General features: G+C 39.3%; 1 protein-coding gene across 2 annotated transcripts; it reads right to left on the bottom strand.

The window, feature by feature from the left end:
* Positions 1-230: 230 nt before the first annotated feature.
* Positions 231-23,942, bottom strand: LOC144368309 (myomegalin-like). Of its 2 annotated transcripts, none has more exons than XM_078027120.1 (8): positions 23,448-23,942; positions 16,394-18,402; positions 15,084-15,194; positions 7,899-8,125; positions 6,794-6,937; positions 5,658-5,796; positions 5,240-5,357; positions 231-2,830 (listed from the first exon to the last, which is right to left on the bottom strand). In XM_078027120.1, the coding sequence occupies exons 2-8, from the start codon at positions 16,404-16,406 to the stop codon at positions 2,779-2,781; spliced, it is 804 nt and encodes a 267-aa protein (XP_077883246.1). In that variant the 5' UTR covers positions 16,407-18,402; positions 23,448-23,942; the 3' UTR covers positions 231-2,778. The 2 variants fall into 2 exon arrangements, with proteins under 2 accessions (XP_077883246.1, XP_077883247.1); XM_078027121.1 differs by having other exon boundaries at positions 231-2,657; positions 23,448-23,940.
* Positions 23,943-24,996: the final 1,054 nt, after the last annotated feature.

The raw sequence follows: 24,996 nt of genomic DNA, 5'->3' as shown, positions 1-24,996 counted from the left end.
GTTGTTGATAGACTTTTATTTTACTTATTTATATGCAGTGATGAGAATCAAACCCAGTTACTCACACATGCCAGTAAATTGCACTACCACTGAGCCCCAGCCCCAGCCCTGAACTAAGAAAAGTTTTAACATAACACATATGAATACGGATTTTTAAAAATAGGACTGCACAGATTTATTATATATATGAGTACATACTTATACATATTCTTTTTTTTTTTTAAAGAGAGAGTGAGAGAGAGAGGGGGACAGAGAGAGAGAGAGAATTTTAACATTTATTTATTTTTTCTTAGTTCTTGGCGGACACAACATCTTCCTTTGTATGTGGTGCTGAGGATTGAATCCCGGCCGCACGCACGCTAGGTGAGCGTGCTACCGCTTGAGCCATATCCCCAACCCCACTTATACATATTCTAATATAACATTGATACCTGTATACATAGTTATTTACAAATGAATATTAAAATTATTATATATGCTTTTATTTAAAGGTAGGTTTAAGTATACAAGTAAATATAGGGTTATTATCACTTTCAAATTTTGGTTTACATTTACATTTATCTTTAGGGAATAAATATACTAGTTGGAAAAATGAATACACCTAAGAATGTGCATGGTAACATTTGCATAAAAATTAACATAACTATATGTTTTGAAATAGGGAAGGGTTAATATGAAATATAAATACAAATTTTTAATATGCAAATGCAAAGATAAATTTTATATATGTATATATAACACTTCTGCAAATATAAGTGATAAATGTGTATGTAAATATAAATATATATGAGTATTCATATAAGAATATATGCTTTTATCTGAATGTAGGGTAGTTATAGGGGTAAAACTATGGTTAGTACTAAATTTTGTATATAGTTAGGGTTAGGGAATGAATAAGTATATTGAAAAACATGAATATTTTAAGAATGCACATGTGCAATTTTGATGTTTTGAAATTCTGAAGGGTTCAATGTGAGATTTAGGAAGACACATTTTTAATTTGTAAAAGCAGATATATATATATGTATATAAAAATGTATATATGCAAATATACCAATGATATATGAATGCAAGTCAAATTACACATAAACATTAGCCAATGAATAAGTATATTGAAAAACAAGTAATTATAAGAATGTACATGTAAAAATTGGCATTAAAATACATAGAAATATATGTGTTTTGAGATAGGATAAGGTGTGAGATGTATAAATACACATTTATTAATTTCCAAATGTACAGATAAATTATATGTGAACATATATAAATACTTATGTATACAATTATCAATTGGATATTTGAATATGTATCCAAGAATATTCATATTGCTATATATGCTTTTATATTAATATTTGATTAGGAATGGGGTAAATTTAGGATTAATAATAAATATTGTGTAGGGTAAAGGTTAAAGTTAGGGTATTAATATATATATAAAAACATGAATATTCAAAAATATACATGTGAAAATACATATAAAATATATTTGAAAAATGAACATGGACCTAGTAAAAAAGAACATTATATGGAGAAATGTTGACAATAACTAAAGGAAATCCACTGCCATATATACAGTTGGAAACATATAAGTTTAATATATAATAATAAAAAATAGAAAAAGTACAAGGGAAAAAAAGTTTATCTCAGGTATTTCGAAGCACTGAAGGCAAGATAACAAATGCAGTCATAAAGCAAGACTCAAAATTTCCTCAAGGATTTATTGAGAATAGATGATTTGAACATAAAATTCAATTATGAGTCAACAATAAAAAATAAGTGAAAGATCATCAGAAGTTTCAAATAAAGCAAAGACTTTTTATAAAAAATACATATGGGGTAAAGAAAAACATTACAAGGAAAATTGGAAATGCTTTTGAGATGACAGATAACAAAGATTCAACAAATCAAAGCAATAGGAGGCTGATGAAGCAGTTCATAATTCCATCTGCTTACATTAGAAAAAGACACAGGATAAAATCAGTGTTGACTCTGATCATGCAACTTGAGAAGCACTAACAATAATTTATTTCTAATAATAATTAAGAATTTGCTTAGAGTAGATATGTACATGGAGTCCAGGGCCAATGAATGTAGCATATACTAACGTGGGATCACAAAGAGTGCAGCACCATAGCAGGCAGATGAGCAAGTGGCCAGGTGCAGAATGGTGTCCTGAAGATGTGTGCAGGTCAGCTGAAGATCTTGACTTTGTTGTCTCTGGATGGGGTGGAAGAGAAAGGAAGGGAAAGGACTATTTCTTAGTTGTTTGTGCTGCTGGATCCTGGGCACATTGACCACAACCTTAGAACTTTTTTTTTTTTTTCTCTGATGTCTGGTTTGGTCTTTGTAGCATTTTTCTTCTAGGTCCACTCCCACTCTCTGTGACACAGGCCACATTTCATAAGGTGCTCCTGGAAACTGGTACAATTCAGATTTTTCTTTAGTGAATTATCTGGCAAGATCATGGAGGAAAGCAATTACTTTGGCACAGACCTGAAATGAATCCTTTGTACTTGGAAGCACCATCTTCTCTCTCTTGCAGATTACTGGAAGTATACTAATATAGTCTTGCATAATTAAACTCCTGTTAGGAGACTCTTTTCAAAGGCCCTCTTTGGATTGAAATGTTGACTCCACTGTTCAGGTCTCCTTAAATTCTAGAAGTGCAAGAGAGTTGGGGTTGGGACAGAGTCCTTGCCTGGTGACAGCTCCTGTGAAGAGCATCTGGGGAGCCATGTTGAAGCCTGACTTGGACTAAAGCCATTTTAAGGAGCCATTTCAGAAGGAGCAATGGTTTTGGAGAAAGAAGGATGTACTTCTTTGGGAAAGGCTGGGGGAGCAGGGAAGGAAAAAGTTAATTCATTTGCAGTGTTGTTGAACAGTGTTGTCATTGAGTGCCAGATTAGAGGTCCTTTCAAACTTGGCTAGAAAGGAGGGCATTTTTAAAGCCCTTGAAGAGGCTACATGGCAACAAACATCTCTGTTCACCCATGAATGACTTCAAGCCTCAATGTCACCATCAGGTCAGAATGCTCTTTCTCACCCAGAATAACAGGCCCAGGTTCACTACATGTGCTTCCATGAACCATAACCTGCGTTGGCATGGTTCATCCTGTCTGCCTGTCTCAAAGCCCCATGATTGGGTGAGGCTTACTGTTTTCAGAAAAGCCACTTGTGCCCTTGCATGGGTGCCCTGCTTCCCTGGGAGCTGCGTGGGTGAACAGTGGGTTGAAAGAAAAGCATAAAGGGGCTGGGGTTTCTGGGCAGTGGACCCATGTACAGACAGCACTCTTGACATTCCCACTTTTTCCTTGATTCCTGGAAATCTTAAATGCATCTTCCCTTCTTTTCAATTGTTTATCTCAGGTATTTTGTCACTGTGTTGGCAAGTGACCTAATACAAGCAAAAAGGGAGTCTCAAATTTTATTAAGGATGTTGTTCAGAGTTGATGATTTGACAACAGAACTAAATGATGAGTCAACAAAGTAACCCTTGTGAAAAATCACCAAAAGTTTTGAAATGAACCAAAGCATTTTAGTAAAGTATACATATGGGGTAAAGATAAAACTTACAAGGAAATTTGGAAATAATTTTGAGCAGAAGATAACTGACATTCAACCAATCAACAGCAACAGGATGTGTCTTAAGAAGTTCTTAAAGTACTGCTTCTACTTCAACTTGCTTACATTAGAAAAAGATATATGGATGGATAAAATAAATGTTAACTCTGATCATCTACCTTGATTAGTTACAAAAACAAAACAAAAACAAACAAACAAAAAACAAGGGGGAAGAAATTAGAACAAAGTGGATGGTAGGCCCTTATTATCTTTTTCCAGGTAAAATAAAGACAGGAGAAAATGATGACACCATAAAGAAAAACAAGAAAACAGAAAAAAAAATTTCTCAAAAAGTTTACTAAACTTCATGAGGACAAAACCAAGTAAGATAGAAAAGCACAATGAGCAATACCAAATACAAAAGTTATCTGAATTGATCCTATGATGTTACAATGACTTAGTACTATGTATACTCTTGTAATGATGTATGATATGAAAAACAATTATCTCAATGACAACATAGATGACAAGCATCTTGCCAAACCAATTATCAAACTTCAGAGATGATCTAAGTCTAGGTCCACCTTTAATAGATGAAGGGTAGTAGCTCACAGAGGCAAAGGGGCCAGCCAATGGCATACAACCAGTTAACATTTAGCCTGGAGTTAGAGACCAGAAATTTGGAACAAAAGATTGTGGCCTGCACACTGGAGGGAGCCAGCAGGAACTGGAGGCTGTGGGTTAACTTGGCAGGGATAGGAAGAGGCTGTACAGAGCCAATCCTCTAAGTGTTGTGTTAAGAGGCTCAGGAAAGAAAGCAATCCTCAGGGAAGAATCAAAGGGAAATAGAAAACAAGAGCTAGTTAATATACATCCCATGCTTGATCACACTATGGGTGTCAAGGCTCTCAGGGTACAACTTAGGAACATTCCTAGAATGCTCAACTGCTCTGATGTTTACCATATAAGTTTAAAGGTTTAATTTCTCATATTTAAAACAATCAGTTTCACATCAAGTTTCTCTTAATAGGATTTCTAGGGAATTATTAGCACAGCATTTAAGTGAATGTAGAGAATATCTGCTATATATATATATTTTAAAACTTTTCCCTTAAAGTGTATTTTTTTCTTTTCTTTTTTTTTTATTGGTTGTTCAAAACATTACAAAGCTCATGACATATCATCTTTCATACATCTTTTTTTCATTATCAGTTTTTTCTTTTATATCCAGGAGACCAAATGGATCTTCCTTCATGTTTTTTAAAGAAAATGAGATGTTAAAATAAAATGCTGTTCTTAACCTAATTTTGTGCACGAAAGTCAATTCATAAGGTTATTCCTTATTTGGTTTTTCATAAAGTAGTTCAGGAAAGTCCAGAATGCACATATGGCCTCAAGATCTCTTGGTAGACAACTAATTCACAGAGAGACTTTGAAAGTTTCTTCCCTCAGGGACCAACTGAACTGCATTTCTCTGGCTCCTTGCTTGACTGACATCAAGGAGAGAAAATTGGGCTAAAGGGGAGAGATGGTGAGGAGAGGAGAATAATAACAGGGTAGAAAGCTGAGCGGGCAGGAGGGTAAGGGATGGAATCTTAAGAGGAGGCTATCCAGGAGCTAAGACCTGTGTGGTGAACCTGATATCTCCTAGAAGGTAAAGGAGGTCAGGGTCACTTACAGAGCTGATGTCAGATGGTGATGTATTTGAAGCAGGCTCTGTGACTGGGTAAGATGCAATCGTTGCTTTCGCTCCAAGTTAGTCCTTGCCTTCTTCAAAACAGCATGTGTCCTGGTCACTGAAAGAAGAAAAGAGCCCCAGAAAGAAGGAATTTCCAGCTGGGCCCTACTTGCTGGGCATGCATTTTCTAGAGCATTTTCTTCTCACCCCTCAATCATGGCCTCTTGCTGACCCCTTTGTCCCCCCCCTCCTTCTGCAACCACAATTGCTCATGTCACAGGAGGGTTGGGCCCAGTGCATCAGACTCTCCCTTCCCAACATTCCCAGTGACTCTGTGGTCATGTTTATCTGCAGCACAAGTGGGACATCTGCAAGACCATCCCTTTCCTCTGCTGCTCCACAGCTCAGGGGCACCTACGCTGGCTAACAATGAACTGCTCCATGTTCTCCTTCTGCTGGTTAGCAGTCTTCAGATGCTCAGCTGTGCTCTCAAGGAGCTTCTCCTGTTTGGATACTTGGGCTCGCAGATCTAGGAGCTCCCTTTCCATTGATTCATCCTGGGGAAGAAGGACAAGCTCTCAGACAACAGTTTGGAGACCGAATGTATCCAGTTCTTTGTGGTTCCTACCAATCAGAAGCAGAACTCTATAATCTTCTCAGCAGACTGAGTTCCCTTCATTATAACTTCTCAATCCCTCAGTTCAGAACAGTTGAGAAAAAGACCACAGGTAGGAATGTTGAGAACCTGAAAGCCCCCAATCAAGGATCAAGGAGACTGTGATTCCAGACCCACAGCAACTCCCAACTGTGAACAAGACCTCCAAATCAGTCCTTGAAGTACTTTTGTCTCATCCTTCTCCCATCCATGCAGGACTTGGAATTTCAGAGATACTATGTCTGGGACACAGGGCTACCTGATGACAGTGTTCACATTTCAAAATGTCTGTACGAACCTGAAGATGGTAAAGTGCTTCCTTGTAATTAGCATAGTTTTTTTTCCCCAAACATACCAGTTACATTAATATGGAAATAAAAACTAGTGAGGGGATCCAGAGACTAGCCCACCCAAAGCAGGACAATTTTTTAGGGGCTCTACCTTTTCCCCAGATTGGAACACAGATAAAAGGTGTGTTGGGATTCTAGGAGCATGACTGAAAGAAGCTGCAGGATCACAGTGACTTCCTTTGATCTTTTGACCAAGAAGCCCTGAGGAATGGAGAAGCTTCAAAGGCCCTGAATTTTAGTTCAAACTTCAGATTTATTGGAAGCAGATATTTATAGATTACCAGGGCATCTATGTCTGTACTTCTCCATTTCCTTTTCTTCTCTTTGAATTATTATCTTGGGGTTTGGGGTGTGAGGACAAAGTAAGGTAATCAGAGCTTCAATGAAAACCTCCACCAGGGGTCTCCCTCCAGGATGCTACATTAAGATCCAGCACATTCTAACAACCTATGTAGCTCCTGACCCTCAGAAAGCCCTGGAACTGAGAATACAGAATCTCATGGGGCAGAAGAGCAGGTCTTATACCAGAAGACAACACTGGCCTCTTACCAATTTGCCAGGCAGCCGAGGGCCTTGGAACCTTGGTAAAGCTGCTCTCCAGAACATGGTCAGGAGTGAGGCTGACTCATCTAGGGTGTGCTGCAGGGCATGAGCACTGCTTCTTAGCTCATGGAAACATTTGCTGCCTGGTGCCTGTGGAAAGGTGGGAGGGAGCCATGGACATCACTGAAGTTGAGACATCTCAAGGTTCACGACATTGCAGCCCTGCACAAGACTCAAGCTTCCTTTGTTGATGAGGCACAAAGCATGGGCTGCTTGAACCTGGAAACCCTGGCTCATCCCTTTGAGGTCCCAGGACTGACGTGTGGCTCCTTTTACCTGGAATGACTCCTCACCTGGACACCCTATATAAGGCTGTCACAGCTCATTCCCATGTCATGTCCTCTACAGACCTTTTACCTTCCCTTCATGCAATAAAAGACCCCTCTGCACCAGTGAACGAGAGGCACAGATATGAGTTCTCACATTGGGCCTGTGGCCCATTAGTTGGTTTATGAATAGAGGTATGTATCTTGCCCTGAAGTGGGGGTTACCTGGATGCAAGGCTCTGTCTATACATCCATGGGTCTCTGGTGGCTCAGACAGCATAGCCATTGGCCCTTGTTGTCTCTCAACAGAGATGTACTCTGAGAAGCATTTGCAGATTGCCTCCCTTCCATTTCCAGGTTCTTACTCTTTCCACACACAAGGCCTTTATGGATGCAAATCCCTTAGTACCTGTCCACCTGATTGATTTTAATCCACATGGGTCAGCAGATAATGAGTATAACAGATAATGAGCCATGAGACCGTGCTGATTTCAACATCATATGGGCATCAACTCTTAACAAATACTTTACTGAGGATGGTGGCAACACTGCACAGACATCTCTGTGGCTCTGAGGCAGAATATCTAGTTGGTTTCCTATACCACAGAGTAGAACATAGAATGAATCAGGAGATAGGGAAACAAGGGCTTGGCTAGAATAATTGGAAGATGCTTTCTCTGTCATTGGGAGATGCACGCCACAAAAATAAATAGGGGTAAAGAAACTAGAATTAAGGACAAAGGGCACAAAGAAAGAGTGAAGGCAGGAGCTGCAGGTGTGACTACCTCTGAGCCCTGAGCTTCAAGGCCCAGGAAGTTGCATGTGGGTGTCAGGAGAGACTGGATCTGTTCAACCAGCAGTTTCCCCTCTGCAATCTGCTCTCTGAGAGCAGTATAGTCTTCAATGTGGCCTATGATGTGGCGGCCATGCTTGTTGGCGAAGGAGCCATTCTTAGTATCACCCTCTAGCTTCAGAGAGTTCTTCATTCCTGAAGGATCATTTGAATCCAGCTCTGAAAAAGAAAACCACAATAATAAAGATCTGCTGTTATTCATGATAATATCCTAGGTTCTCACCATTGCAGAGACAGTGAAAGAGCCCAGGCTCAAGAAAGGCAGCCTTCAGAAATGCTGGGTGGCTCAAGCCCATAGACACCTTTTGGTTTCTTTATTTTTATAATCTTTCTTACATCATTACATGATGATAAACTTTCCAGAAAAAAATTTGGATTTCACTGACAAGTGGGCTATTCAGGAAAATATTATAAACATGAAAGTTTTCTGTATAGAAAAGGCAGAGACAATTGAATAAGAATGTGTACAGGGCAATGACCCAAACAGAGCAATAGGACAACTGTGGCAAGAAGAAGAATGAGAAGAAAGGCAGCCACAGAAGACTCAAGGAAGATGGATGATGCTTTCTCTGTCAGGAAAAAGGATGTCGCACACAGAAAATTTTCTAAATTCACATGACACACTTACAGAGGACCAACAGTTATTTGCATTAATAATTTTCCTTCATTGTGTCCAAGCCCTTTAGTTGTCATATTTATACCATTTGTCCTGGTGACAATGACAGTTATCTGAACCAGGAGAAGAGAAAGAAGAGCTGTGGAGGACCAGAGTTAGAAAATCCATGCCAACACCCCAAATACAGAGGAAACACCTGAATCCAGGGAGTAAAAACAACCAGTGTCAAGGACATCACAAACAGCCTGCACCCCAAATCATGCACAGTCTAGCCTCCACCACACAAGATCTAAGGTGCCAGGATTTCCCTCTCATATCATTAGCCTATTTATGTCACATAGAAAAGCAAAAGTCAACAGATTGATATGTTTCTATTATTTGGAAAAAAATGTTTGATGTCTGGATATTCCACATGAATGTAACTTCCAGTAAAAACTTGTTAGGTACAATTTCATAAACCAACTTTGAGTATAATTTTCTTTTCTAGTACAATGCCTTGTAGTGAAACTTAAATATGCACAAAATCACATACATATATAAAATACACATACATATGCATATATGTGAAACATGTATATGTTAAAATATTTACCAAGGGCTACAGTGCAGATTCAGTGGTAGAATGAAGAAAAAGAAACTATAGAGTGTGGCAGGTCTGGCACACACAGAAGAACTTGTGTTCAAATTCTCTGTATTACAAAATTTTATCAAAATGTAAGCTATCAATAAAAGGAGTTCCTGGTAAAAGGAGAGTGAGTCACAGCCAGGTTCTAGTTCAGGCCTCTGGAATCTTTGAACAAGAGGAAGAGCAGGGACTGAGCCATGCTGCTGCATCTCAGCTGGTACATGGGAAAGCAGTGACAGGGAAGCCCTGTCAGGAGAAAGTGAAGTGGAGACTCAACACCACACCCACAATGGCAGCTCCAAAAGGGCAAGGCAGCAACCTAATATATGCTGAGCAGTCCTTGCCAGCTGGGTACTGTGCTTAGCAGTTTACAGATATATCTTACTTATAGGCCACAATAAAAAGTCTATGAAATTGTCAACTTTAATCTGACACTTGAGGTAATTATCTGAAAAATGAGTATTTAGTGCAACCAGAGAACATAAGGATTAACATGACCCAAGAATATCTGGCATGAGAATTTCAAGGCTCAGACTTAGAGGAATCTGAGCAGAAGTGATTGAGGATATGGCCATGCAGGTTATTGGAGAGGGTGAATTAATTGGTGCCCCCCAAAAGACAAAACAGAAGACACAGAGTGGAATGTTGTGTCAAGAGGCTGGGGAGAGGGGCCTCTGTTAACACTCAAATTAAAACTAGGGAGGCAAGATAGAGGCTGGATATTGAAGAGAGCCAGAGAAATCTGGTGAACATGCTTATCTGAACAGGCAGACAAGAGACTGGGGCACAAGTGGATGTGTACCACGTAGAATAAATGTGCCTGCCACCCAGGACTTTTCCACCGCCCCGGTTTCCTTAGGGACAGGAGTATTGTGCCACATACTGAGGTCCCCCCCCAGGTGAAGAAAAGGAAGCCATTCTAGAGAGTGTGGAAGGTCTGTGATACTGAGATGGAGCCTAGTGAAGTGGAAGGAAGGCCAACTAAAAAGCCAAGCACCTGATTAGGTCTCTAAGCCCTGTAAACCCAGCTTGTCTATTAATGTCTCAGTGCCCCTCTTTGCCAGTTGGATCATGTAAAATATAAAAATATAGTAAAACCTGTCCTACTATAAATGACATTGGGAAACACAGGCTCCAGGCCAGTATGTGTCTCCCACCTATAGCCAAACTTCCATAGAAATTTGTTTTTGCCTTTTTGGGTTTCACAATGATTTTCTTACCTATATTTCTTTTTTAAGATTAGAACTGTGTAGTTATATATAGTAGTGGGTTCATTCAGACAAAATCATACACACATGCAATTTGACTTCAGTTCATGATTGCCCCCTTCCCTCTCTTTTTTTTCTCCCATTCCCCCTAACATTTCCCAAATCTCTTTCATCTACTCTACTAGACTTCTTTTTTGCTCATCTATTAATTTATATTTGATTGCTTCTTTCTTCCTATGCATAAAGGTAGAGTCCCCTGTGGTATATTTATATGTCCACGTAACAACTTTTTAAGAATTCATTCTGAAGCTGGGGTTGTGGCTTAGTCGAGAACACTTGCCTCAAATGCCTGAGTCCCTTTGATCAATCCTAAGCACCAGGTTAAAAATATATATAAATATATTGTGTTCATCTATAACAACAACAAAAAACAATCATCTGCATTGCCTCCCCTTACCCATCTCTGCACTCTGCCTCTCAATCTTCTCCATTACTGCTCTTTCCTTTATCTGTATGATATCCTATCCTGCCCTCCCCATTTCCTTTGTTCTACTCTATTTTCTGCATGAGAGTAAATATTCAAGTTTTGAGTTTTTGTGTTTGGCTTATTTCACATAGCATGATATTCTCATTGCTATCCATTTACCTGTAAATGCCATTATTTCATTTTCTTTTATGCCTTTGAAGAACCCGTGTGTGTGTGTGTGTGTGTGCGCGCGTGTGTGTTTACATACATATCATATATATGTGTCAGAATCATAAAATTTATTTATCTATTAAGGTGATTCCACCATTTAGTGAAATGTGCTTGTATAAACATTGAGGTGGCTGTCACTGAAGTATGCTGATTTTAGAAGTTTTGGCAAAATACCAAGGAGTGGGCAGATCCTCACAGGATGCTTACATCTCTAGTTTTTTGATGAATCTCTACAGTGGTTTCTGGACTTGTACTAGTCTGCAGTCCCATTAACAATATACAAGTGTATATTTCCCCCACAACCTTGCCTGCATTTTTTTATGTATATTCTTGAACATTGCAATTCTGGAGTGAGATAAAATTTTAGTATTTATTTCATTTGCTTTTTCTAATTGCTAGTGATATTGAACCTTTTCTCATTTGGCTATTTGTAATTTTTTTCTTAAGAAGTTTCGATTTCATTTTTTCTATTGCCCATTTATTGATTGGGTTATTTGGGATATTTTTGTATGAAGTGCTTTGAGTTATTTATATATTTAGAGTATTAATCCCTTATCAGATGAGTACCTGGCCAAGATATTTTTCCCGTTCTGTAGGCTCTCTCTTCACACTCTTATTTCTTTCTTTTGCTGGGAAGAAGTTTTGTAATTTGATGGTGTCCCACTTATTTATTCATAGTTTCAGTTCATGTACTTTTGAGGAAGCTGGTGCCAGCAATTATAGGTAGAATGTTGGCCCTACATTCTTTTCTAACAGTTGCAAGGTTTCTGGTCTAATTCCTAAGTGTTTGATCCATTTTCATTTGAGTTTTGTGCAGGGTGAGAAATAGGGTTTTAGTGTTATTTTTCTAGATAGTTATCTAGTTGTCCCAGAACCATTTATTAAAAATCCTCTTTCCTCCAATGTATATTTTTGCACCTTTGTTAAGTATCAGAGGGCTCTAAGTATTGGATTTGTCTCTGTCTTCTATTCTGTCCTATTGGTCTTTGGGTCTATTTTTGTGACAATATTATGCTGTTTTGTTACTAGAGCTCTGCAGCATTACTTATTGTCTGGTGTTTTGTATTTAACAGTGATACCAATAATAAAAAACAAACTGAAATAGAAAACTACTTCAAGAATTAGATAGTAGGAAACAACTATGTAGGCTAATATATTAACATCCAAACTTGAAGTGGTGGGAATTACAATATACATTTAGGAATACAGTATTTTTTTTTTGGCAGAGCTATTTTTGTTTAATACTTTTATTTTATTTATTTTTACGTGGTGCTGAGGATCCAATCAGTGCCTCACACATGCTAGGCAAGTGCTCCGCCACTGAGCTACAATACCAAATCTAGGAATACGGTATTTTTATTGAAAATTCTTTTTAAAAATATTGTTATTTTTACATAATAGCATATTTTGGCATATTATACATACATAGAATAAGTATAACTTGTTGAAAATACGATCCCCCATTATTGTGGTTGTACATGACGAAGAACTTCATTGTTTGTATATTCATACATGAAGATAGGAAAGATGTGTCTTATTCATTCTCCTGTCTTTCCTATTACATGTTCCCCCTTCTCTTCATTCCCCTTTGTCTACTCCAATGAACCTCTAATCTTTCACTCTCTAGTTGTGAGTTAGCATCCACATTCTGCCTTTGGGTTTGGGACTGCCTTATTTCACAAAGCATGATAGTCTCCACTTCCATCTATTTACTGGTGAATGATATAATTTCATTCTTTGTTATGGCTGAGTAGTATTCCATTTTGTATGTATACCAAATTCTTTATCTATTCATCTGATGTAGGGCATCTAAGTTGGTTCTATAGCTTGACTATTGTGAATTGAGCTGCTATTAAATATTGAAGTGGGTATGTCACAGCGGTATGCTGATTTTAAGTTTTTTGGGTATAAAGTGAGTGGGATAATGGGGTCAAATAGCGGTTCCATTCCAAGTTTTGTAAAAAAGCTCCACACTGCTTTCCAGAATGGTTTCACTAATTTCCAATTCCACCAGCAATGTATTAAGTGAATCTCTTTCCCCACATCCTTGTCATCATTTACTGTTGCTTTTATTTTTAATATTTACCATTCTGAGTGGGGTGAGTGAATTCTCAGTGTAGTTTTGATTTACATTTCTCTAATTGCTAAGATTTTAAATACTGCAACCTCTAAATCAACCAAGTTCAGGCAGCTTCTCTGATTTCAGGTTTTTCTGTACTCAATCTGTGTTTCTCTGTGTTCTCCCCTCCCTTTGTGGGGAATCTTTGCTGCTTTCAATACCCATGTGGCAGGTGAGTTGGCGTCTATATATTCTTATATTTTGTTGTTGTACTCAAATTTCTGATTCCCTAGTCCAATTGAATGTACACTATTATATTTTGTGAAATTCCTTTTTCATCAACCTCAGTAGGTGTCTATATTCCTGCTGCTCTGCTCATGATACAAGGTAATGCAGCTTTCCACTATCTCACCATCTTCTGGTCTTGCAATACAGCTTTTTATCCAGGATGATTGCTCATCAATTTTAACACTTTTCAGGTTGATGCCATCCCATTTGTGGATGTTTCATTTTATTTCTTGAACTTTAGGAGTGTACTTAAGGAATTCAGTTCCTGAGCCTCAATGTTAGAGTGTTAGGCCTACATGTTCTTCTGGTAGATGCAGGGTTTCTGGTCTACTTCTCAGGTCTTTGATATGTTTTCAGTTCAGTTTTAAGAGAGAGGGGCTAAATTTCATTTGACTACATATGGATTTCCAGTTTTTCCAGCCCCATTTGTTGAAGAGGCTATCCTCAGCACACTATAGTGATATAATCACATCAATGTTTTTAGCAGCACAATTCACAATAGCTAAGCTATGGAGTCAACACACACACACACACATACATGTATTACTCAGCCATAAAGATGAATAACTTTATAATATTTGCCATTATATGGATGAATCTGGAGACTACCCTGCTAAGTGAATTAAGTCAGTCTCCCCAAATACAAATATCAAATGTATCAAATGTTTTCTCTGACATTTGGAAGCTAATCTACACTAAGGAGGGAAGAGTGGAAGAATACAAATTCCAGGTATTAGACAAAGGGAAATGAAGGAAACAGAGTACGGTAAGGAAAGGAAATGAATGGTAAGAAAAGGAATGAACCTGACATAATTTTGCTATGTACATATAGGAACACAATGCAGAGAATGTCACCTTTATGTACATCAAAAGCCTGGGGTCCTAATTAGATTAAGATATATTCCATGCTTCTATATGATCTCAAAATGGGCTCTACTCTGATGAAAAACTAAAAAGAAGTCATAAAACACATAATAAAAAATGACACTTTAATTTGCATGTCTAAGTAAACAATCCAGGGGGCTGGGTTTGTGGTTCAGTGGTAGAGCACTTGCCTCGCATGTACAAGACCCTGGTTTGATCCTCAGCACCACATAAAAATAAATAGGCGAAATAGAGGCATTATGTCCAACTACAACTAAGAAATAAATATTAAAAAAAGATAACAACCCAGGTTTGTGTTAGACTTGTTCCCTATGAAAACCCCCAGAGAGAGATCCATGAGCTACTAACTTAGGAAAGACTCATTCGCAGCAGAAAGAGGTAATGAAGTCAAGAAATTCAGGTACAGAAGGCAAAAAAGTGTAGAAAGTATAGAATTTAAGAGAAGGTAGCATGTGTCTGAAAGATGCTCTTCATAGGGTTGGGACTGGGCTTCCCTGCAGCAGCTATCCAGAATATTAGGAGAGCAGGCATGAGAACAGAGCAGATTTCAGAATGTAAATAGGAAATGTAGATGGAAGGGCAGGTCAGGGCTACAAGGCCATGGGAAGTACAGATAAGACCAAAAAGAGGCTCCATCTCCTGTTGGAGACAAGCACAGGTAAAGAGAAATCACTGCAGAAGGAGGAGCTACAATCTTACAGAGTTAAAAGGAGTCAAGTGCATCCCAGAGCCAATATACCTGAAGCATGAAGGCCAGGGAATCTGCATGCTAGTTTCCTCTTGCTCATCAGAATTTTTCTTGTAATTATCTTTTGTTTGCAGACACCTGTGGCATCATTGAGGACATGCTCTGTAAGTATGAGCAAATAAGACAGGATTTGTAAAATCCAATAGCACCTAGATATATTTGCAAACACTAGAAAATCAGAGTGGAGGTAGGTTGTGCTTTGAGGAAGAAAGAGATAATAAAAATCAATCAAAATCAAAGGAGAAACACATTATTAAAGAAAGGAAAACTCATCCTAAGGAATTTGAAAATATGCATAATAATAATACACTGCATGTATACCCATTATATATGATAAAGCACATATATAAACAATGTGTAATACACAAGAGGGATCTCTATATTTATCTGATGGACAACTGCTCCTTTGGGCTCTTGACTCCACCTGTGCATGGGAAACTTGCATCTATAATATGTATGGGCTCACATGTCCACTCAAAGGCCCTTGGGCCTTCTCTGAGGAAGTTGAAAGAAGAAGAGGGTTCAGTAACAATCCCAATTCTCCCTTTGCTAACCACTCCTAAAAACCCATTTCTTATGTCCCTGCCAATTGACCCAACCTAGCCACCCAGGCACAGTGACAGAAATCATGTGTCCAATGGACATGTCATCTTTTGTACATGTGCCTAGGTATTCTTGGGTGGGTGGTGCCCATACAGAATTTCCTAAAATAAAGTAATCCAATTGACAAAGAGGGCTTTGAAGTAACTATGACTTCATGTTTTGTATCCAAATAAAATTAATCTTAGTCACTATTTCTGGAGAGAACATTCTACAGAGACACCAGGGCATGGGACAAAAAAAAATTTTATTGTTCTTGATCCACAGGCAGAAAAGATCATGAATAGAAATGGTGGACATCATATTTTTCTTTGGGGGGAAACAGCAGGGATTTAACTCAGGAGACTTGATCACTGAGCTACATCCCAGTCCTATTTTGTGTTTAATTTACAAATTGGGTTTCACTGAGTTTCTCAGCACCCTGCTGTTGCTGAGGCTGGCTTTGAATTCATCATTCTCCTGTCTCAGCCTCCTAAGCCACTGGGATTATAGGCCTGGGCCCCCATGACAAGCACAGCAGACATACTTTAAAGACAGAATCAGTCAGATCCACCTGACCTCTGTACCTACTCTGAAACAAGATGGGTCTCCTGCCTCTGCATGCATATATCTCAGCCTACACAGTAGAGTTGAGTGCAGAGAATTTTTGCTTTCCTAGGGAGAAAAGTTAGATTCATTTGAATTATGATAGGAGTACTCACTGGCTTCATCCATAGCAGAACTGACTGTAGGCTCAGCTGATGGGAAGACAGAGCTTCTGACAAGTTCTTGTGTGTTAGATGAATTAGGATGATACGAGGGTAGAAAATAAGTTTTCCCCAGCAGGAGGTCATCCTCTTTCTCCTCCTGCAGTTCACCATTGGGAATGCTGAGACAAGGAAGAATAACCGAAAAAATCAAGGTGGTTTAGAAGCTACAGCCTCCCGGTTGGTTATGATTCAGAGTTGAAGAGTGGAGTCCCCTAACAGGTGCCTCCCTTCAAAAATGATCTAGAAAACCATTTTCAACTCATGGACATAGTTTAGATGCCATAGTATGAGAGAGAAAGTGAGAGCCACCGGTGTCCAGTGTACTGGGCAGATAACAAGCTGATGAGAAAGGAGGCTCAACTTCATCTATAAAGTACAACTACAGAAGGATCATACAATGAGAAGCAAAGCTGTAGTTGAACTTAGGGCATGACTGATACTGACACTTGCATATAGATGGCCAGCAAATACAGTCTGGTACATGAGAGAGTGCCCAAAAAATGTGTGCCTTCTAGAACATTTCTATCCATTTTTTTGACATAATACTTTTTTGGGGGGCGGGAAAGGGGTAGAAAGGGAGCGTATTTCTGTTTTTCTTGCTATGACATACCTGTCTGTGATTATCAGGCCATAGTATAGAAAGATAGTATGCCTCTAATTCCAATTATTCAACTTAAAATAAACAAGTGATTTTGTTAAAAGGAAAAAATGCCCAAGACTGACTGTGCAGTTCTTCTCAGTCATGCCCACTGTACCAGCACCAGGAAGAAAAAAGATAACCTTGCTAAAGGGCTCCATCACACTGGGCTTAGTCAACATCACCCCTGCCAACAGTAGTCTTTTTTACATTTGGTCATCAAATGTGTCTACTTTTGACCTCATGGTCTAATCTTTCAGGTTATCCTTAACCCCTTATTTTGCCCTTTCTTACAATCTCCAGATTATTTGTTGTTACCTGGAATTCAGTGAATTTTGGTCTTTTTCATCATCATTCTCATGGTTTTCTACAATCAATTCAAAAACATCCATGAGTCATTACATAGTGCTATTTCACCCATTTCAACACAGAGCCCATGTGGGTTCTTCAGTCACCTTGGCTAGACAGGAAAAAGAATCTGCAGGAAATCTTGAAAGTTATTACAATTTTGATTAGGAATGAGCAGAAAAAAGAGTCATGGAAAATGGAGTGGGCTAAGGGGTGAAGACAAAATGACTTCTGCCACGTATAGCCCAAATAAAGTTCAGTTGTCATAATCTTTCCCATCAGTTTTCACAATTTTTCTTTGAGTGTTGACTTAGTCCTGTTTGCCAAGGAGGGTCCAAGAAGGAGCCATGTGCTAGTGACTTATGAAGGCCATGTTCCCAGAATAAAGAGGCAGCAGAGTCAAGGAAGCAGGGTAGATCAAAAGCCTAGACAGTGTGTGATTCCAGGGAAGGTGGCATGTGTCTGAAAGATGCTCTTCATGGGATTAGGACCCCCAATTAAGCTGGGCTTTCCTGTGTCAGTTACAGGGAATATCAGGACAGCAGATGTAGGAACAGAGCAGATTTCTGAATGCAAACAGGAGGTGGAGATGGAACAGCCTCTCAGGGTGGGAGACCATAAAATAGAGAAATAAGACCAGACAGTCTCCATCTGCTGTTGGAAAGAACCAATGGTGAAGAGAAATCACAGCAGAAGGAGCTACCTCCTCATAGAGAGAGCTAAAAGAGGTAAGTGCATCCCAGAGCCACAGAAGCTGTCACCACTCTACCCGAAGCTTGAAGTCCTGGGAATCTGCATGCCATTCTCCACTTGCAGAAGAGTTGTTTCCTTTTCATGATCTTCTGTTTCATGACACTCATGGTATCAGTGAGGACATGCAGCTCACATCCAGGTGTTTTGACAGCCAAGCCTCCAAGGGCATCACCCTCAAGCTTGGGAAGGTTCTGCAGTTCAATGCATGTATCCAAATTCAGTTCTGAAAATAAAACAGGAACTATTATCCTGTGACACAACTATTGACCCCAAAGAGTCACCTAATCAAGAAAGCAGCCTTGCACAAGAATGTCTAAGGATTGATGTGTAGCTTATAGAGACTGATACTTTCAGGGCTGTGGTTGTAGCTTGGAGTTAGAGCACTTGCCTCAAATGCATGAGGCCCTGGGTTCTATCCTCAGTACCACATAAAAATAAAGACATTGAGACTGATACTTTCATTTTGTTGATGATTCTGGCATATCCAGTATGATAAACTTGACAGGAGGCAAGTGTGCTTCCAATTCTTGAAAATATTCAAGAAATATGGAAGTTATAGACACCTATAGCTCCCCAATATAAAAGGCAATAATACCACTAGAGATCTAGGCAGAGCTTTTAGTCAGAAAGTGATCATCAAAGTTAAGCAAAATCATAATAGAAGGAAAACTATATGAAAGTAGAGAACTGGGGAAGAATCATCCCTGGAATATTTTAAATCTTACTCTGACTGACTTATATACAGGCATTATTACTAATAGAACTACTGTATATGCCTAACATATAATGGATATATCTGATGAACAGAAAATTATGAACATTCACATGTGGGATTGTATAATATCAATATTCTGGCCACTAGAAGTCAGAAATAATTTAGAAACCTGAGGGAAAAAAAAGATGTTTGAAAAGCAGATGCTCAAAAATTCCCTGTGAGATACCAGAACACAATCACTCAACTGAGCCTGTAGGCTTAGTCTTGACTGGGATTGTGGGAGCACCCAGTAGAGTTCAGCAGGAAGAAAAGATGGTGAACCTCCTCAAGTTTTCACACATGCTTCAAGAACTACACACCAGTGACACACACTGAGCCCATGCCAGGGAGTGCTCCACATGAGGCACAGGTGTTTCTCCTCTTGCATGACCCTCAGAGGTTTGTAATGAGGGCTAGGTTGCCCACATCTGTCAGATGAGTGTGGCACTTGACATGAGAACCAGAGGCTCCAGAAGCTGATATTGAGGGAGACAGAGAATCAAGATGAACACAACCCAGATTAAGGGGGCAGGAGGTACTGAAACTCAGTCTTCACATCTGAGCAGAATTGAGTCCTTGTGAGGACACTGGTAACATGGCTATGGAGACAGACGAATGGAGAGGATGGACTCAGTGTGGAATCAGCAAGAAGACATTTATGAACTTTCTGTGTGAAGGTGTCACATTAATTCAAAGAGATGAGGAAAGGTGAAAAGTGAGCTGGATATGTCAGGACAAAGAATTGTGGGCCCAGGATTTATACTATTACTGCAAAATTGCTCTATATCAAAAGAAAATATCTTTTGTGAAATTATATTTATCAAATAACCAGAAGTTATCAGGATTTGAGATTACAGAGTCAAAGCTTTCATTAAAAAATTTTTATTTTTATTGAACTGGTACTATGGAAATTATTTTAATAAACTATGAAAGAGATGAAAGCACCTAAGATATGCACTTGGTAAAGGCCAGCCCAGGACCTGAGAGTGTATTTAACCCTAGGCCCCAGGCTCCAGCTCACATCACTATATCAGAGAATCGCAGCTTTAAGTCTGACCGAGAGAACATGGAGAGGCCCACCATCTCTGCCACCCACAATATTCTGACAACGAACATGTGGATCAGAGCTTACAAATTCCCTTTCCTTTCCTATCTGGGAAGAGCATCCACTGTTTTCCAGGGTCAGTGTTGGCTACACAGCTATCGATAGCAGAGGAAAGACTCAGCCTGGCTCCACCATCACCACAGATTAAATGGTGATCCAACATTGTCCCCTGACAACTACTCATTTGGGCATTTACATTCAGGTGTGCATCTGAGGCTTGCATCTCTGACACACTAGGGCTCACATGCCCACTCAAAGGCCATTGGAGGCAGGCCTTCTTAGTGACACCTAAAAGGAGAAGAGGGTAACTATCCCAGTTCTTTCTTTCTTTAGTACCGCCACCAGAATGCCCATTTCTTATGTCCCAGTCTGTTGGGGAAACCAGCTTGTATCTCAGGTACAGTGACATAGATCATGAGTGTGATGGATATGTCACCTTTGGTTTCTGTGCCTGGATGCTAGGAAGGCCATAATCAATAAATGGGATGGCAAACTGCAAAACGTCTTCAGAGTAAAGGAAACAATTAATAACGTGATGAGAGAGCCTACAGAATGGGAAAAAAATTTTACCACATGCACCTCAGACAAGAGCATTCAATCCTCAGGATGTATTAAGAACTCAAAAAACGAAAAATCCAAAAGAAAAAAAAAACATTAAATAACCCAATAAATAAATGGGCAAAGCACTGAACATGCACCTCACAGCCGAAAAAATACTAATGGCCAAAAGATACATGAACAACTCTTTATTATCTCTAGCAATTAGAGAAATGCAAATTAAAACTATGCAGAGATTCCATCTCACTTGAATTAGAATGGCAATTATAAAGAATTCAAGTAACAATAAATGTTGGTGGGGAATGGGGTGAGAAAGGTACTCTCAAAAATTTGAGTAGGACTGAAAATTAGAGCAGCCACTATGGAAAGCAGTATGAAGATTCCTTAGAAAACTTGGAATGAAACCACCATTTGACATCATCAAGAGATGAATGGCTAAAGAAAGTGTAATGTATATAGAGAATGGAATATTACTCAGCCATAAAGAAAAATAAAACAGGAAATGGATGGAACTGGAAATATCATGCTAAGTGAAATAAGCCAATCCCAAACACCAAAGGCTATGTGTTCTGACTTCTAGATGCTAACCGGAAACAAGGGAGGTTGAGGAAGGGAATAATAGAAATCTACTGTATTGGACAAAGGAAAATAAAAGGATGGGAGGAGAGGGAGAAACAGGAAAGACAATAGAATTAACTGGACTTAACTAGCCTTGTATTTGAATACATAACCAGGGTAAATTCACATCATAAACAAAAAGAGCGGGATCATCCACAGGATGTTTTACTCTACTAATGTGTAATTTGCAAAATACATTCTACTGTCAAATGATACTAAACAAGAACAACAACAACAAAGGCAGGTATCCAGAAAAGAGTGTCCTTAAAGAAAAATCATCCTCTTAAGATGGCTTTGAAGAAAAAAATGAGTTTAAGGCTATTTTCCCAGGATTATTAAACTCCATCACTGTTTGTAGAGAGGACATTCTATTGAGACTTAATGACATGACTGAAATTAAAAGGTTTATTGATCTCTCCCCCCAGGGAGGAAAAATCATGGAAAGAATCTAGGATACCATGGAGAGGGGTGTCCAATGGTTGTATAACATTCCTAGTTATGGGACCCTCTCTGCATTTCAGAAGCCTATGACTCCTTGTGGCCTATGTACCACCTACAATCCATACACATATACAGTCTGTTGCCACCTGGAGGCTGTTAGCAGTTATAAGCAATGCAGCAGAGGAGCTGGCTCCTTATTGTAAATCAACTGTATGAAACTGTGAAGAGATATCAGGTCCATAATTCTTATATTTTCCACATACTACAGAGGCAAATTGGACATTCCTCCTGATATAATTGAGTTCTATGTCCCTAGGGAAATGAATAATGTCCTCAGAAATTGAGCTGACTGGAGGTTTCCAGCAGCCTCATGTCTATCCAGGTCAGACTCAGGAAGAACTGGGTACAATAGGGCCTGCTGCCCACTACTGTGTTCTCCACACACTCTCCTTGAAAATCCCTCATTCTCACCATGATCTGCTTCAGTTTTCTCAAAATTTCTTCAATCTGACTGTTTGGCTCCATCACCCTGAGAGCACACCTCATCATACTCTCATCACTGGTGTCTAGATTCTTCCACTCTCCTCCTCACTACCTTCTCTTCTTGTGAACTTCCCCAAAGATCAACTGTCTCATCAGGTTAACGTTTGTTAAGATACAGCTGCACAGTGTTACCCATGCTGGCCTCATGCTCCTGGCCATGAGAGAACCTCCTGCTGGGACCACTGAGCCCAGCCTCACTAACCTCTAACTCAATGTCCTGCTCTTACCATGTTCCCACTCTGCTTGGGAAAACTGCATTCCTACATCCCCCTGAATAATTCCAACTCCCTATCCTGCATTTGAAGTCCTCATTCCTGGCCCCACAAGGTTATCCAACATCACATCCCACCACTCCTATACACCATCCTTCCTTGTCAGGCTGTCTCCTCCCTGAATCTCACTCTGCTTCTCTGTCTTCCAGCATTCATGTCTTTGTCTACAGGTGCTGCTCCCTGCCTGTCATGTACTGTGTGTCCCCAAGTCTCAGTTCATCCATTATTACTCATCTGTCATTGAAGACACTCAGTAACATGCATGAGAGATCCTCTTGACCTGAAGGAGAGAAATGCTCTCTGCTGTCTGAATAACTGGGTCAGTTCCCCATCATGTACACTGGCCATTGACAATTTACATGAGAACATAACTCTCAGATGGAACAGATGATTCAACATGTAATCTATGGAGGAAAGAATCATTTGTGCTCCTTTGGGTTGAAAACTACAGCAATGTATGGTGGAACAGAAACAGGAATGATTAATTGAAGGATAGCCATCTCAGAGGAAGTTAAGAAAGTGCATTAACACTCAAGAACCATAAAAGACCTCCACAATGATTTTTTAATACTCTATCTCATGAAAAGAAGAGAGGATTTCATTAGAAAATAAATGCAATTTCCAAGGACACTGCAGAAGGAATGATTTAACCCCTTTAAAGACAGGTCTGACCAATCCCTCCTGGAACAAGTTGAAGTGATGTCTGTGAGATGCTTCTAATCCCCTCCTCCTAACTCCAGTCTACCTGCAACTGTGGCTGGCACATTGCAGACCAGGATTAAAAAAAAAAAACTGACCTGGCAAGAAAAATAACAAAGCTTCAGATCCACCTGACCTCTACACCTGATGAGAAACAAAATGGTCTCCTGGCTCTTCAGGCATATGTCTCAGCCTAGATAGTGGAGTTGAGTGCAGAGAATTTGTGATTTACCAGGGAGACAAGTTGCATTCATCTGAATTAGGATAAGAGTACTCACTGGTTCCATCCACAGTAGAGCTGACTTTAGGCTCATGTGATGGGAACACAGAGCTTATGACAAGTTCTTGTGTGTCACATGAATTAGGATGACCAGAGTACTGAAAATATTTTTCATCCAGCTGGAGGTCATTCTCTTCCTCTTCCTGAAATTCATTGTTGAGACTGCTGAGACAGCTGAGGCAGGGAAGAACAAAAGATGAAATCATGGTGATTTAGAAGTTACAGTCTCCCAGCTGGTCCCGATTCAAAGCTGAAGGGTGGAGTCCAAAACAGGAGCCTCCCTTCAAAAATGATCTAGAAAACCATTTTCATCTCAAGGACATAGTTTAGGTGCCACGGTATGAGAGAGACCAAGGGCCACCAGTGCTCAGTGTAGTGATAACAAGATAACAAGCTAATGAGGAAGGAGGCTCAACTCACCTATAAGACACAGTCATAGAAGGATCACACAATGAGAAGCATAGCAGGGGCCAACCTTGTGCATAAAGCATGGTGAATTTTAGACACAAGTGTCTGATCAATAGTCTCCTAAATTGAAGAGTCTCAGAGACATTTTGCCTTCTTTGCACATCCATATTATGACATGATATCATTTTTATTCTATCTATTTTTCTTGCTATGCAATACCTGTTGATGAGCTCAGGCTAACAGTACAGAAATGATTTTTGAGTCTCATCCTGAGTTTGACATTTACAAAGGGAACATATGAATTATTTGAGATCTAGAAGAAGTGCCCAAGGCTGCTCAGTTATTCTTGAGAAGACTTACTCTTACAATACTATAAAGAAGACAAAGAATTTTGCTAATGCGTTCCATCATCTTGGGTTGAATCAACAACTTCACTGCAATCAGCACTCCTACTGTGCCTTTAAGAAACTTTGACTACATTTGACCTCATGCTCTGTACTTTTAGGATTCCTGCACCCCTTTTATTTTATCCATTTTTTTTCTAGCCCCTGGTCATTCATTGTTACCTGAAATAAAGTGACTCTTCTTTATCACTGTCCTCATTGTCATGGTGTTCTGTAAACATATTCAGAAATGCAGAAGTCATTAAATAACTCCCCTTCACTCATTCCAATACAGACACCTCCCTCAGAAGAAGACATAATTTATGTATATATAATTCAGGGAGCAACTAAGGGACTTAACCTGGGAGAACTCACATGTTGAGTTTAAAGAAATGGTCTGAAATTCTATGCTGATCCATCATGCACAACGTCTCTGACTGGGGGTATCATTATGAATGCTCTTCATGTAATTGGACAAAGTCAAAATGCAATTTGGTCTCCTGATCCATGGATACTCATCCAGGTTCTTCTGGATTTCACTAACTGCAGCTTCCTTCCTTCCACAAAGCTCATTCCAAGACTTAGTGGCTCTGGGCCCCCTCACAATTCTAAAATAGAACCAGTTTCATTCTCTATGAAGAGGATTAAAAGCCCTGAGCCTCATTTTTCTCAATACTAGGGATTTTTTTTTTTTAAAGATCGCAAAGTTAACTTTGGCAGTGTACTAGAAGGAAATTCCTCTTTCAGAACTGTTCT

This window comes from Ictidomys tridecemlineatus, chromosome 11, assembly GCF_052094955.1.
Source record: "Ictidomys tridecemlineatus isolate mIctTri1 chromosome 11, mIctTri1.hap1, whole genome shotgun sequence".
NCBI lineage: Eukaryota > Metazoa > Chordata > Mammalia > Rodentia > Sciuridae > Ictidomys > Ictidomys tridecemlineatus.
This window is presented reverse-complemented; position numbering and strand designations above follow the sequence as displayed.

Bases quoted from the DNA above. Each gene is read 5' to 3' on its own strand.
- LOC144368309 (XM_078027120.1), bottom strand. The intron at 5,358-5,657 runs GTAGGTGCCCCT...TTCTTCTTTCAG, and splicing joins GCAGTTCATTGTTAGCCAGC to TGACCAGGACACATGCTGTT. The intron at 2,831-5,239 runs GTAAGTGACCCT...CTGCTCCCCCAG, and splicing joins CACCATCTGACATCAGCTCT to CCTTTCCCAAAGAAGTACAT.